Source organism: Oncorhynchus kisutch, linkage group LG3 (genome assembly GCF_002021735.2).
Source record: "Oncorhynchus kisutch isolate 150728-3 linkage group LG3, Okis_V2, whole genome shotgun sequence".
In the NCBI taxonomy this organism is placed as follows: Eukaryota; Metazoa; Chordata; class Actinopteri; order Salmoniformes; family Salmonidae; genus Oncorhynchus; species Oncorhynchus kisutch.
Window position 1 is genome coordinate 46,733,567 of NC_034176.2, and position 15,711 is coordinate 46,749,277.

General features: G+C 42.3%; 1 protein-coding gene across 1 annotated transcript in view; it reads left to right on the forward strand.

Moving 5' to 3' along the window:
* The window catches only part of msh3 (mutS homolog 3 (E. coli)), a 137,977-nt gene that overhangs the window by 18,271 nt on the left and 103,995 nt on the right, over positions 1–15,711 (forward strand). The window contains exons 9-13 of the mRNA XM_020475974.2: positions 1,677–1,786; positions 2,091–2,205; positions 2,314–2,398; positions 9,635–9,744; positions 10,950–11,082. Of these exons, the coding sequence (XP_020331563.1) occupies positions 1,677–1,786; positions 2,091–2,205; positions 2,314–2,398; positions 9,635–9,744; positions 10,950–11,082 (553 nt within the window). The remainder of the gene's footprint in view (positions 1–1,676; positions 1,787–2,090; positions 2,206–2,313; positions 2,399–9,634; positions 9,745–10,949; positions 11,083–15,711) is intronic.

The window sequence follows — 15,711 nt, forward strand, 5'->3', positions numbered from 1 at the left end:
CTTCACGACAGGAATGTTAGTGTTCTGCCATGGCCAGAGAAGAGCCCGGATCTCGATCTCATTGAGCACGTCTGGGACCTGTTCGATGGGAGGGTGAGGGCTAGGGCCATTCCCCCCAGAAATGTCCGGGAACTTGCAGGTGCCTTGGTGGAAGAGTGGGGTAACATCTCACAGCAGCAGTATAAGGAGGAGTTGCACTGCAGTACTTAATGCAGCTGTCTCAGTTTTTTAATCTTATGTTCATCCAAATATTTACACATGTTAAGTTTGCTGAAAATAAACAGATATACAGCCTGAATTCCAAAGCAAATCAGCAAGAATAGAAATGTCCTCTCACTGTCAACCGTTTCTTTTTTTGCTGAATTTATTTGGAATTCACGCTGTAACACAACAAAATGTGGAATAAGTCAAGGAGTAAAAATTCTTTCTGAAGGCACTGTATATTTAGTTTCGGTTATTTTTTCGGTAACATGGCTTTCTCTTACCAAAAATCAACATATCTTTAAGATATTTAAAAATGTCTATATTACAGCATTTGGAGGGAGGATTTTGAAAGTTCAAAGAAGTAATATGTAAAGGTAGACCAATCAATTAGTTATAGTGTTTGTACAGATATCAATTTACTTTATTAATTGATTTAAAACTAAAGTCTGTTACCAAATCTGTAACAGAATTTCAGAAAAGTCATTAACGTCAATTCAGCAATTGGCTACAGTGCGGAATCATAATAGTCACAAACCACAGTTAGGTCACCTGCTAATGTTCTCCCTTCCGCTGGAATACTGTTATGTTCAGTTAATAACTTTTCTTTCTGTTGTCTGGTGGTCAACCCCTTGCTCTCTTCTCTTTCTTCTCTCTCTCCAATTAATGTCACCGCTCCCAGCTCTTATTGACACCTACTCATGAGCCCCATCTCTTTCCATTTACTGTAACCAGCATCCTCACCCACTGACTGACACCAGACGTCCATGGATGTTGAAGTCGTTTACATACATTTTTCGGTTGGTCCGATAATTTTTTTTTTTTTTTTACTCAAGGTGTCATGTCATAGCTGACACCCCATTCTTTCTGCAGACATATTTTAATCGTATTTAACAGAATTTTGGGAGAATATGTTCACAAAAAAAAACTGCGAGATTTTATAGACATTCTGCTACCAAACTTTGCATCTGCACAGTTCTTTCAGTAAATGTGATTTTTGTACATGTTCAGTGTATGTTGTTAAATATAGTCCTTGTGCATACCCCACTGGGTAGAACAACAAGAGTGTGCAAAGCTGTCATCAAGGCAAAGGGTGGCTACTATGAATAATATAAAATATATTTGGACTTGTTTAACACTTTTTTGGTTACTACATGATTCCATATGTGTTATTTCATAGTTTTGATGTCTTCACTATTATTCTACAATGTAGAAAATAGTACAAATAAATAACTCTGGCATGAGTAGGTGTGTCTGAACTTTTGACTGGTACTGTATATTTTTTTGATATTTTTCTAAAACATTTTACTTGAGCTTAGATTTTTGTGCCTGAGTTGTTCAGACTAACAGGTTGATTCTTATAGGAGCTGGTGTAATAACCTCCCTCTACCTCCTATTTCCTCCTTCTGTCACTCTTCTCTCCCTGCCTTCTCCCTCTCTCCACTCCCTCTCTATTTGCCTCTCTCTTTCTGCAGTGTGCAGGCTGGTGATGGTGTACGTATAGAGAAGAGGGAAAGTGCCCAGTTTGACTTTGCCTCTGCAATGAACACTGTCACTGAGTTCTACTGTCACACGCAGGACTCAGGTGTGTCTGAGAGAGAGAGGGGTTAGAGAGAGAGAGAGACAGGGTAGAGAGAGAGAGAGAGAGTAGGTAGAGAGAGAGGGGTTAGAGAGAGAGAGAGAGAGACAGGGTAGAGAGAGAGAGGCTTCATGTCATGAATTTACAGGTCTGTGCTTCCATCTGTCCTTTAAGTGAAAAATATGTTCTGTTGGGACAGCGTGTGTGTGTATTTTGGGGACGCTGGCGGATGATCAACGAAACAAGTATTCTCTAACAAAATGAGGCACGAGTTTGTGACTCATTGCTGTATTCGTGTGACCATCCCCAGGTTCTAGACCTCTCTCTGGTATAGCCTCTTTGGAAAGTCCTGTGGTCTGCTGTCTGGGTCCTCTCATCCACTACCTCACAGAGTTTAACCTGCAGAGAGTACTACTGCACCACAGGTACTCACACACATACACACACACCGCCCTTGTGGTTGCCACAGACTGACTCCCTGTGACTCTTGTAATATTGTATGTGGTAAATCTCTGTGTGTGTGTGACTTCAAGTTCGTTCAGGCACCTCTCCTGTGAGTCAGACGGTATGGTCCTCAGTGCTCCCACTCTCAGAAACCTGGAGATACTCACCAACCAGGTACGTGTTAGTGAATGAGTGGTTGCTCCACTAAAAGTTTTGTGATTATGCTGCACGACTTGTGCAGAACATAATTATTACTTAATAAAACTGTTGTTACACTAAGGTTTTTATTCTAAGAGTAATTTAGACTACAGTTAGGGTGTGGAAATGTTTAGGATTATTTTGCTCTTACTGTAGTACTGTAGTCAACTCCCGACCGGTCACGTTGTACAGCGCCTGAGTGGCGCAAAGGTCTAAGACACTGCATCGCAGTGCAAGCTGTGTTGCTACAGATGCTGGTTCAATACTAGTGCCGGTCTTGACTGGGAGACCCATGAGATGACTGTAGGATTTGACGTTATTTGAAAACGAAATCATATCCAAAATATTGTTATTTTTTGAAACAAAACGATTATTATTATTAATTTAGAATAATATAAAAGGCCCTTGGATATTCACACACATATATTATTAACCCTGTTATTAGCAGGACAATATATATTGGTCATGGCACCCAAGTGGAGCACAATGGGATTGCCTTGCAGTTCTCTAGCTGTATCCACTGAAGTAGCGGTGGGCGCAAGAGGTTCAAGACACGAGTGCAAGGGGCACGGGAGGGGCCGCAAAGCCGTGCACAGAAGACGGACCTAGCCCATGAGGACGGGGGGGGGGACCCCTAACCTGCCCCACTGGGTAGCACAGAACAACACTTTAAGGGGCATTGCACTAATAATGGCGCTGACTGTTGTCATTCGTGCCAGTCTGCACGTTAAAACTAAAACAATGTAACATATAATGGCGTGCAAAATTCCCCTTAGATATGAAATCGGAGGGCAGATATTATTAAATATTAAAGCATTAGACCTCTCGCTAAAGGCGTCAGTCAAAAGTTCCACTTAAATCAGAACTGGATTTAGCGAAAAATGACATGAAAAGCACACATTTGTAAATCTAAAAGTAATTGGAACGGTAGATACAAATTATTTGTGACATTGCGGTTACAATAAAGAATGTAAACAAGATGTAAACAAGATGCTGTGTTTTTATTTACAGTAGTGATGGACAGCTGGTGGCATTTTCAAAACAGGTTTTCAAATACAGTGGGGCCAAAAAGTATTTAGTCAGCCACCAATTGTGCACATTCTCCCACTTAAAAAGATGAGAGAGGCCTGTAATTTTCATCATAGGTACACTTCAACTAAAATCCAGAAAATCACATTGTAGGATTTTTAATGAATTTATTTGCAAATTATGGTGGGAAATAAGTATTTGGTCAACAACAAAAGTTTATCTCAATACTTTGTTATATGCCCTTTGTTGGCAATGACAGAGGTCAAACGTTTTATGTAAGTCTTCACAAGGTTTTCACACACTGTTGCTGGTATTTTGGCCCATTCCTCCATGCAGATCTCCTCTAGAGCAGTGATGTTTTGGGGCTGTTGCTGGGCAACACGGACTTTCAACTCCCTCCAAAGATTTTCTATGGGGTTGAGATATGGAGACTGGCTAGGCCACTCCAGGACCTTGAAATGCTTCTTACGAAGTCACTCCTTCGTTGCCCGGGCGGTGTGTTTGGGATCATTGTCATGCTGAAAGACCCAGCCACGTTTCATCTTCAATGCCCTTGCTGATGGAAGGAGGTTTTCACTCATAATCTCACGATACATGGCCCCATTCATTCTTTCCTTTACACGGATCAGTCGTCCCAGCCCCAAAGCATGATGTTTCCACTCCCATGCTTCACAGTAGGTATGGTGTTCTTTGGATGCAACTCAGCATTCTTTGTCCTCCAAACACGACGAGTTGAGTTTTTACCAAAAAGTTATATTTTGGTTTCATCTGACCATATGACATTCTCCCAATCTTCTTCTGGATCATCCAAATGCTCTCTAGCAAACTTCAGACGGGCCTGGACATGTACTGGCTTAAGCAGGGGGACACGTCTGGCACTGCAGGATTTGAGTCCCTGGCGGCGTAGTGTGTTACTGATGGTAGCCTTTGTTACTTTGGTCCCAGCTCTCTGCAGGTCATTCACTAGGTCCCCCCGTGTGGTTCTTGTGATCATATTGACCCCACGGGGTGAGATCTTGCCTGGAGCCCCAGATCGAGGGAGATTATCAGTGGTCTTGTATGTCTTCCATTTCCTAATAATTGCTCCCACAGTTGATTTCTTCAAACCAAGCTGCTTACCTATTGCAGATTCAGTCTTCCCAGCCTGGTGCAGGTCTACAATTTTGTTTTTGGTGTCCTTTGACAGCTCTTTGGTCTTGGCCATAGTGGAGTTTGGAGTGTGACTGTTTGAGGTTGTGGACAGGTGTCTTTTAAATCAAATCAAATCAAATTTTATTTGTCACACATACACATGGTTAGCAGATGTTAATGCGAGTGTAGCGAAATGCTTGTGCTTCTAGTTCCGACAATGCAGTAATAACCAACAAGTAATCTAGCTAACAATTCCAAAACTACTACCTTATAGACACAGTGTAAGGGGATAAGAATATGTACATAAAGATATATGAGTGAGTGATGGTACAGAGCGGCATAGGCAAGATACAGTAGATGGTATTGAGTGCCGTATATACATATGAGATGAGTATGTAAACAAAGTGGCATAGTGAAAGTGGCTAGTGATACATGTATTACATAAAGATGCAGTAGATGATATAGAGTACAGTATATACATATACATATGAGATGAATAATGTAGGGTATGTAAACATTATATTAGGTAGCATTGTTTAAGTGGCTAGTGATATATTTTGATATATTTTACATCATTTCCCATCAATTCCCATTATTAAAGTGGCTGGAGTTGATGCACCTGTACTGACCTCGCCTTCTGGATGATAGCGGGGTGATCTTTATGGCCTTCCTGTGACATCGGGTGGTGTAGGTGTCCTGGAGGGCAGGTAGTTTGCCCCCGGTGATGCGTTGTGCAGACCTCACTACCCTCTGGAGAGCCTTACAGTTGTGGGCGGAGCAGTTGCCGTACCAGGCGGTGATACAGCCCGACAGGATGCTCTCGATTGTGCATCTGTAGAAGTTTGTGAGTGCTTTTGGTGACAAGCCGAATTTCTTCAGCCTCCTGAGGTTGAAGAGGCGCTGCTGCGCCTTCTTCACGATGCTGTCTGTGTGGGTGGACCAATTCAGTTTGTCTGTGATGTGTATGCCGAGGAACTTAAAACTTACTACCCTCTCCACTACTGTCCCATCAATGTGGATAGGGGGGTGTTCCGTCTGCTGTTTCCTGAAGTCCACAATCATCTCCTTAGTTTTGTTGACGTTGAGTGTGAGGTTATTTTTCTGACACCACACTCCGAGGGCCTTCACCTCCTCCCTGTAGGCCGTCTCGTCGTTGTTGGTAATCAAGCCTACTACTGTTGTGTCGTCCGCAAACTTGATGATTGAGTTGGAGGCGTGCGTGGCCACGCAGTCGTGGGTGAACAGGGAGTACAGGAGAGGGCTCAGAACGCACCCTTGTGGGGCCCCAGTGTTGAGGATCAGCGGGGTGGAAATGTTGTTGCCTACCTGCACCTCCTGGGGGCGGCCCGTCAGGATGTCCAGTACCCAGTTGCACAGGGCGGGGTCGAGACCCAGGGTCTCGAGCTTGATGACGAGCTTGGAGGGCACTATGGTGTTAAATGCCGAGCTGTAGTCGATGAACAGCATTCTCACATAGGTATTCTTCTTGTCCAGATGGGTTAGGGCAGTATGCAGTGTGGTTGAGATTCTATCGTCTGTGGACCTATTTGGGCGGTAAGCAAATTGGAGTGGGTCTAGGGTGTCAGGTAGGGTGGAGGTGATATGGTCCTTGACTAGTCTCTCAAAGCACTTCATGATGACGGAAGTGAGTGCTACGGGGCGGTAGTCGTTTAGCTCAGTTACCTTAGCTTTCTTGGGAACAGGAACAATGGTGGCCCTCTTGAAGCATGTGGGAACAACAGATAGGGATAGGGATTGATTGAATATGTCCGTAAACACACCAGCCAGCTGGTCTGCGCATGCTCTGAGGGCGCGGCTGGGGATGCCGTCTGGGCCTGCAGCCTTGCGAGGGTTGACACGTTTAAATGTTTTCCTCACGTCGGCTGCAGTGAAGGAGAGTCCGCATGTTTTAGTTGCGGGCCGTGTCAGTGGCACTGTATTGTCCTCAAAGCGGGCAAAAAAGTTATTTAGTCTGCCTGGGAGCAAGACATCCTGGTCCGTGACTGGGCTGGTTTTCTTTTTGTAATCCGTGATTGACTGTAGACCCTGCCACATACCTCTTGTGTCTGAGCCGTTGAATTGAGATTCTACTTTGTCTCTATACTGACGCTGACGACATTGGCGAGAAGAATGCTAGGGAGTGGTGCACGATGTGCCCGTCTCCGGAGTCTGACCAGAAGACCGCTCCGTTTCCCCCTTTTACGAAGTCGGTTTTTTTGGGTCGCCGGCTGGGATCCATTCCGTTGTCCTGGGTGAAAGGCAGTACACAGGATCCGCTTCACGAGAGTCATATTCTTGGTCGTACTGATGGTGAGTTGACGCTGCTCTTATGTTCAAGTAGTTCTTCTCGACTGTATGTAATGAAACCTAAGTTGACCTGGGGTACTAATGTAAGAAATAACACGTAAAAAAAAACTGCATAGTTTCCTAGGAACGCGAAGCGAGGCGGCCATCTCTGTCGGCCCGGAAGTACCTGATAACAAGTTCAAACAGGTGCCATTAATACAGGTAACGAGTGGAGGACAGAGGAGCCTCTTAGAAGTTACAGGTCTGTGAGAGCCAGAAATCTTGCTTGTTTGTAGGTGACCAAATACTTATTTTCCACCATAATTTGGAAATAAATTCATTAAAAATCCTACAATGTGATTTTCTGCATTTTTGTTTTGTTTTTGTCTGTCATAGTTGAAGTGTACCTATGATGAAAATTACAGGCCTCTCTCATCTTTTTAAGTGGGAGAACTTGCACATTTGGTGGCTGACTAAATACTTTTTTGCCCCACTATACTTGTGGCCCGATTAGCAGGACAATAGACTCTTTATAGCCCTGCTACTGTAGGTGTGAACATTCCCCTACTTACAATGTATTTGATGCTTAAGTACTCTAAAGTGTTACATTTGTGAATAGCACTGTCCGTGACCAAAATCCCCAAGTCTACCAGTATTTTTTAAATGTCTCCAGAAGACGTTCCACCTGAAAGCCCTAATCTGCTCACTTAAACGAATAGAGATCCTGGTCATGGTGCTACAGTATGTCGTTACAGCATAATCAAAGTGAGGATAATCGGCGATCTGCTGTTTACGGTCTATTGTAAGATGAAAGTCACACCTTTCCAGTACTCCTCACCCCGTCCCAACTCCACCCTTAACACAGTTACCATTCAAAAACAAGCTATTTATCTACCAAAAAATGACATTGCGACCAAAGAGAACAGACAAAATGGACATTGTTTTCATCAAGCCAGCTTCTTTCTATGGTGCTACTCGTTCCTGGGTTCGTCAGGTCGTCAGTTCACCCTGACATTTCTATTCCTCTTCTGACAACAGAACTTGACCAACTGCTCACCAGGCACAGCAGGGGCCGTCCGGTCCGTTATGCTGTTCTGCTATTCCAAGGATGTGTAACCAAAGAGATACCACGAGTGGGCTCAAACAGAATACCAACTGGGATGGATCCCGAGGAAAATGTGGCTTACCCGTGAACCTCCGGGTGTTCATACTTAAATTACTGTGTCTCAGAAGTTCCTGTCTTTAATAAAGAAATGTTTTAGTTATCCTGACCTGGACACAATGTACAGTATTATAATAGCCCTTCCGATTGGCGCAGCAGTTGAAGACAAGACCCCATGCTTGTCTCAGAGCAGCGCGAAACTGTGCTAAAATAGTGACCACAGCGGGTCATGTCGCCTACAGTAGGCCTACAGTATATTGAAAATATTTTGATATTCAGATTACAAATCGCTCACTTTTATTATTTTAACGAAATAACCTACAAATTATTGTTATATATTATCAAGTTGATGGCACAGTCATATAGCCATGCACCTACATAAAGCTGAGTGACTCACTCATTCAGGCTTTGGATCAAAGTAAACAAGTAGCAACATTCTTTCTGATAGTCTTTAAAAAATAAATGTTTTGGTTATCCTGACCTGGACCCCATGTACAAGATTATAATAGCCTTCCCGGTTGGCGCAGCGGTCTAAGACATTGCATCACAGTGTAAAATGCATTGCTACAGATGCAGGTTCGTGACAAACAGTAATTACATATGGGTCTCCCAGTGGCGGCCAGCACGGGTATCGAACCTTGCACCATGTGCAAAATGCATTGCTTCAGATGTAGGTTCGATACCCGTGCTGGCCGCCACTGGGAGACCCATATGTAATTTTTTTTCAGATTTGTAATCTGAATATCAAAATATTTTCAATATACTGTAGGCCTACTGTAGGCGACATGAGTCTCACTAGTGTTGAGTAATGTGCTGTTAAAAGTGGTGTATGTATTATTTAAAAAGCATATTGAAGTTAGAAACAATAGCATTTGATGCAATAAGCCTACCCGCTGTGGTCACTATTTTAGCACAGTTTTGCGCTGCTCTGAGACAAGCATGGGGTCTTGTCTTGGTAAATCAATGAGAGTTTTATTTTCACTGAATCTCTGTTTGTGTATTGGTTAGGCTAGAATTATACAATTAGGGTGTGGACATGTTATGCTCTTAGTACTGTAGCCTACTCCCGACCGTCACGTTGTACAGCTCCATATTTTCCGTTCCATCCTAACGGAAACCCAGGGGGTTTTAATTTTTCTTGGAATAGAAACACCATAATATTAAGAAAATTAATTAAGCAAAATTTCTTAAAATTAGTCCCATACACTATGTTCTTACAAAAAAGGTTTTAAATGCTCTTGTACAGCCACTATTGAAAGCTATCAAATGCTTCTCAAATATGCCCTCTGGTGGTCAAACTAGCACTAACTAGCTTTAATGGTTACAATGGCTGACACTTAAATAACGTGCCATAGAATTCTGCGGCACCATGCAAGCTGTGCTGCAGTACGCTGCAACTTTTACATGATGAACCACTGTACTTTTCCTGCAGTTTACTTGTATACAACTTACAACTGTATCTTATATAATGTCCTGTTTGGTGCTATTTTGTGGCCTAAATTAAGTTTGGGCAATTGTTATTGTGTAGCATTGGAACGGTACGATATTACTAGGCCAAGTGCAGTACTCTTTTTCACAGAAAGGTTTGTGTGCGTGTGTTACAGACAGATGGAGGTACGAAGGGCAGTTTGTTGTGGGTGTTAGACCACACCCACACCTCATTTGGTAGAAGACTGATGAGGAAGTGGGTAAGCCAGCCCCTCAAAGATGCACAGTAAGTACACACTGAATCCCAAACCAGTCCTTTGTCCCTACTAACTCGCTTGGAGGGCCCTCCGTGGTCATCTGTTGCTGACGAAACTCTGAGGGTGACTTCAAGAGTGATGAGTGGATCAAACAACGGCTCATAATAATGGCTGGAACTGAGTGGCATCAAACATAGAAACCATGTGTTTCTAGAATAGAAACCAGCCATACATACCATGAGCCTGTCCTCCCCAATTAAGGTGCCACCAACCTCCTGTGGGATCAAATTAACCCATCAATTTCAGGACACATTTGGGACTTGAATGATGCAATTTATGTTCCACGTTAAATAATAAAACGAGAATTAAATTAAAATGAACAAATTTCCCCTGTCATTTTACCAGATATAAACCTCCGTAACAGTTAAACATTTCATTTGTGAGGTATTTAATTTTTTACATGTGTCAAGCCTAGAAATCAGACACAAACAAATGTATTTTGCATATAATTAGGCTCACCTCTCCATTATTTTGTATGAAATTGTTAACACCAAACATATTGCGGTGCATGTTGGGATAGCACTTTGCTCTTGAGCTGGCAGCATTGCTGGCTCAGTTGAGGTGGCCCCTAAACCCATGATAATTTTAAATCCCTCAGATTTACATCACTTGTGCATATGGTGGAGGCGTGAGTGAATTCACAAATGGGGGGGCGAGGGGAAAGGAAAGGGACTGGTTTGGGCTTCAGCAATAGATTACGGTGAAGTTGCCATGAGAACCTGATCTTGTGTCAGTTTTGCATTTCCCCCGTTTAATGGTTAATTTAGGGGCGGGGAGGGGAGGGGAAGCTGAACCTAGGAATATGTACCTAGGGGAAACTTTACCCTGGAGCAAGTACACACACGGACCTATGCAATCCTTTCAGATCTGCAGAGTGTCTGAGGGATAGAGAAGGATTTGGGGTTGGGCTGAGACTGTAATCTCTCTTACTCGCTCAGATCTGCTGTTAGGATTATAAATCTTCTATTCTACCATCAGATAGGTTATGAGAGAACCCTGCTTCACGCTTACATGAATAAAACCCAGATTACACACACATGCACATGTCTCTCTGCACTCTGCAGTCACACTCGAATGCCTAATGCACATTGTGTTGCTGGGGAGGAAACTGAAAATAGCACTTGTGCTTCTGTATACAAAATGTCAACCCTGGAGGCACTTGTTCACCCCACAGGTCTATATGTGAGAGACAAGGTGCTGTATGTGAGATCCTGGAGTCTGATTCCGTCACCCTACCCTCCGTTAGAGCCCTGCTCTTCCGACTGCCAGACCTGGAGAGAGGAGTGTGCAGCATCTACCACAAGAAGGTACGCTCGTGCATACACGCACACACGGTCTAGAAGCAGTGGCCTCACTCAAAGATTAAACGAGTGACCACCCTAGCAATGGAAATGCATGTCATCGATGATTGAAGGCTGGCGAGATCAGGTAGAACCATTCTAGCCAATGATAGGGAAGATACACGGGGGAACAACAGGCACAAGTAAGTTGTTTATTTCAATGTTGTCGGAATGCCACGTGCATCCACTTACATCAGTACCTTTGTAAAAGCCTAAACATTACGAAACTTATATTCGATCAAACAAGTCTCACGTAATTCGATATTCTCTCATAAACCTCCATACAAAAAAGGGCTTATCACATCCGGACAGATTGTGAGCGAAGCAAATCCTCTCGCTTCACCTCTTTCTTTCTGCCTCACTGTCATATCTCCCACCCTCCCAGTATGACATTGTCTCCTTTCTTCCACAAGCTTCACTCAAATGTCAGGACAAAGAGCTTTCATCAGTGTGTGCATGTGCTTATTTGATGCTGAACCTTGCTCTTGTCCACAGTATCGTTTTCTCAGCTTGCACTCTTGCCTCAAAATCTGCTGAAAGTTTCATCCTCACAGTGATTGGTTAGAAGTTTTTTCTAATCTATTCCACCCACCCTCCCTACACACACACATACATATTAATTGTCATATTTGGATGAGTTGTGTGATGGTCTGCTTCTCTATTTAATGGAGAGAGGAAATGGAATGGTTATGGTAGCAAGCCTTCGTGTGCTCTCAAGCATAAAAACCACGTCACCTCCCAAAGCCAGAGAACCATTAAAGCTGTGACACTCATTAACCCTCTGACCTGTTTTAATGCCAATATGAATTCAATATTATCTGTAACGCCACATCTCTCCAATAACAGTAATAGACCACTGACATACAGGTCACTGAATCAATAAAACTGTATAATCTATAATGATTAACAATAGTATATTTTTATAACATCGTGCCTGCCTTCAGAAAGTATTTCCGCCCCTTGACTTTTTCCACATTTTAAAATGTATTAGATTTATATTTTTTGTGTGACTAGCCTACTACACACAATACCCCATAATGTCAAAGCTGAATAATACAATTAGTAAAAAATGAGTCAAGTATTCAACCTAAATACGTTCAGGAATAAAAATGTGCTTAACAAGTCACATACGTGTGTGCAATAGTAGTGTTTAACATGATTTTTGAATGACCTCATTGTCTGTACCCCACACACACAATTATCAGTCAAGCAATGAATTTCAAACACACAAACACCAGAGCGGTTTTCCAATGCTTTGCAAAAGAAGGGCACCTATTGGTATGTATAGACTCAGGGGATTTAATACTTATCTAATCAAGATATTATTGGTGTCTTATTTTTCATAAATGTTTTACAAATATTATAATTTTTCTTCCATTTTGACAGAGTATTTCTTGTAGATCGTTGACAAAAAATGACAATTAAATCCATTTGAATCCCACTTTGTAACACAACAGAATGTGGAAAAATTCAAGGGGTGTGAATACTTTCTAAAGGCACTGTATGTCATGTGGACAGATAATGGTGGTTATAGATTTAGATGTTGCTGCTCTTTGTTGAGTTTTATTGAAGAAGTAGATTGGCTTTTAACGTCTGTGTGATTGAACACAGGTTAGTGTGTGACCAACTCAGTGGCCTTGTGGTTAGAGTGGCTGCCCTGATATTGGAAGTTTGGGAATTCAATCCCCAGCCAAATCATAGTACCCGTTTGTGTGTCAGATGTTACCTATGCTGAAGTATTAACAGGTCAGATAAAACCTACCCAATTATGGTCTGCAAATCAAAGGACCGAGGCTGTCGTCTACCAAAAGCATCTTGTCCATCTGTAGAAGTAGCCAGAGTTGAGGCAGAGTTCATCAGTAGCACATGGAATGAAAAGGTGAAATCTGAAATAGAGTTGAAGTTGGAAGTTTACATACACCTTAGCCAAATACATTTAAACTCAGTTTTTTTTGTTATTCCCTTTTTTTTAGGTCAGTTTGGATCACCACTTTATTTTAAGAATGTGAAATGTCAGAATAATAATAGAGTGATTTATTTCAGCTTTTATTTATTTCATCACATTCCCATTGGGTCAGAAGTTTACATACACTCAATTAGTATTTGGTAACATTGCCTTTAAATTGTTTAACATGGTTAAAACGTTTCGGGTAGCCTTCCACAAGCTTCCCACAATAAGTTGGGTGAATTTTGGCCCATTCCTCCTGACAGAGCTGGTGTAACGGAGTCAGGTTTGTAGGCCTTCTTGCTCACACACGCTTTTTCACTTCTGCCCACAAATTTTCTATGGGATTTCCTCAGGGCTTTGTGATGGCCACTCCAATAACTTGACTCTGTTGTCCATAAGCCATTTTGCCACAACTTTGTAAGTATGCTTCGGATCATTGTCCATTTGGAAGACCCATTTGCGATCAAGCTTTAACTTTCTAACTGATGTCTTGAGATGTTGCTTCAATATATCTCATCATTTTCCACCCTCATGATGTCATCTATCTTGTGAAGTGCACCAGTCCCTTCTGCAGCAAAGCACCCCCACAACATGATGCTGCCACCCCGTGCTTCACGGTTGGGATGGTGTTCTTCGGCTTACAAGCCTCCCCCTTTTTCCTCCCAACATAACGATGGTCATTATGGCCAAACAGTTCTATTTTTGTTTGATCAGACCAGAGGACATTTAAAAAAAAAAAAAGATCTTTGTCCCCATGTGCATTTGCAAACCGTAGTCTGTTTTGTTATGGCGGTTTTGGAGCATTGGCTTCTTCCTTACTCAGTGGCCTTTCATGTCAATATAGGACACCTTCTACTGTGTATATAGATACTTTTGTACCTGTTTCATCCAGCATCTTCACAAGGTCCTTTGCTGTGGTTCTGGGATTGATTTACACTTTTTGCACCAAAATACGCGCATCTCTAGGAAACAGAACGTGTCTCCTTCCTGAGCGGTATGACGGCAGCGTGGTCCCATGGTGTTTATACTTGCCTACTATTGTTTGTACAGATGAACGTGGTACCTTCAGGCGTTTGGAAATTGCTCCCAAGGATGAACCAGACTTGTGGAGAACTACATTTGTTTTTCTGAGGTCTTGGCTGATTTCTTTTGATTTCCCCATGATGTCAAGCAAGGAGGCACTGAGTTTGAAGGTAGGCCTTGAAATACATCCACAGGTACACCTCCAATTGACTCAAATTATGTCATTTAGCCTATCAGAAGCTTGTAAAGCCATGACATAATTTTCTGGAATTTTCCAAGCTGTTTAAAGACACAGTCAACTTAGTGTATGTAAACTTCTGACCCACTGGAATTGTGGTACAGTGAAGTGAAATAATCTGTCTATAAACAATATGTCATGCACAAAGTAGGTGTCCTAACCGATTTGCCAAAACTATAGTTTGTTAACTAGAAATTTGGGGATGGTTGAAAAACAAGTTTTAATGACTCCAACCTAAGTGTTTGTAAACTTCCGACTTCAACTGTACAAACCTATACTCTGTCGAACAACAAACCTAATTATGTTCTCCCCAACGATGATTGGTGAGCAGGCTGGAGGTAATTTTTTATTTATTTTTTGTTCTTCAAAACATTTAAAAACAACAACTAATTATAACCCCCCCCATATCTTTTTGTTTTTTTACAGCTTTTTTGCTACATATCCATACACTACCGTTCAAAAGTTTGGGGTCACTTAGATTGTTTTTTTTTGTCCATTAAATAGAACTGGCCTAAATAAAACAATAAAACTGGCCTTCTAGAGACTAGTTGAGTATCTGGAGCATAGCATTTGTGGGTTCTATTACTGGCTCAAAATTGCCAGAAGGCCAGCATCCCGTAGTCGCCTCTTCACTGTTGACGTTGAGACTGGTGTTTTGCGGGTACTATTTAATGACGCTGCCAGTTGAGGACTTGTGGGGCGTTTGTTTCTCAAACTAGACACCCTAATGTACTTTCCCTCTTGCTCAGTTGTACACCGGGGCCTCCCACTCCTCTGGTTAAAGCCAGTTTGCGGCTGTTCAGTGAAGATCTCATACAACATAGGGTTGTATGAGATCTTCAGTTTCTTGGCAATTTCTCGCATGCAATAGACTTCATTTCTCAGAACAAGAATAGACTAACGAGTTTCAGAAGAAACTATAAGCTTGTCAGGTTCTGATTATTTTACGTTGCTGCTTCACCCAAGATTAGCCCCCAATTGCTAATGAATCCGTTCTTTATTCTCCAGGCTCCGCTTTGTCATCAACATGGACAACCTTGCAATGTATGTATATCACATGTATCCATCGTGATTTTCCCTGGACTTTTACTGCTGACCTCATTATGAGCAGAACTTGATAAGGACCATACCATTTTGGCCCTAATGTGTCTGTTACATCATGTCCCCCCTCTGGAGTTATTCCCCACGCCTCTTTTACTTGTCTGTCTGCTTCCCCTACTGCATTAGAGAGTTAAGCATTGTGTCACTCATAAAGTGGACGTCTGCTTTTCTCAAATCCAACGTGCCTGGTTGTGACATGTGACGACCTCAAACGGACTCTGTGGTTTTGTTATGTGTTGCCCATATACTACATAAAACCGTAGGCCAGGTATTTCCACACTGGGGC